Source organism: Cariama cristata, unplaced genomic scaffold (genome assembly GCF_000690535.1).
Source record: "Cariama cristata isolate BGI_N322 unplaced genomic scaffold, ASM69053v1 scaffold28270, whole genome shotgun sequence".
NCBI lineage: Eukaryota > Metazoa > Chordata > Aves > Cariamiformes > Cariamidae > Cariama > Cariama cristata.
The window spans coordinates 6,710-6,922 of NW_009594522.1; the positions used below are offsets into that span (position 1 = coordinate 6,710).

Here is a 213-nt window from a genome sequence, read left to right on the forward strand (position 1 = left end):
CAGCAGGAAAATTCGGTGTTGCAGCAGGTCCCCAATGTGCTTGACCACAGTTTTCTTGTCCATGTTAAATACCCTCAGCCAAGCAAGCTGGGAGGCCATTCTCAGGAGGATGTCGAGAAGCTCCTTCAGCCTCAGGTGCGCTGGCGGCGGCAGATCAACACCTGCCAGCTTGCAGAACCGCGCGAAAGTGCAGGTGAGGCGGGCGGCGGGCTG

The 213-nt window shown here is 58.7% G+C and overlaps 1 protein-coding gene across 1 annotated transcript in view; it reads right to left on the reverse strand.

The window, feature by feature from the left end:
- Positions 1-213, reverse strand: part of BRF2 (BRF2, RNA polymerase III transcription initiation factor 50 kDa subunit) — a gene marked incomplete at its 5' end in the record, with an annotated part of 5,586 nt that overhangs the window by 4,161 nt on the left and 1,212 nt on the right. Inside the window, 1 exon segment of the mRNA XM_009698404.1 lies at positions 1-213. This exon segment is cut by the window's left edge and continues 12 nt beyond it; it is cut by the window's right edge and continues 169 nt beyond it. Coding sequence (XP_009696706.1) covers positions 1-213 — 213 coding nt within the window.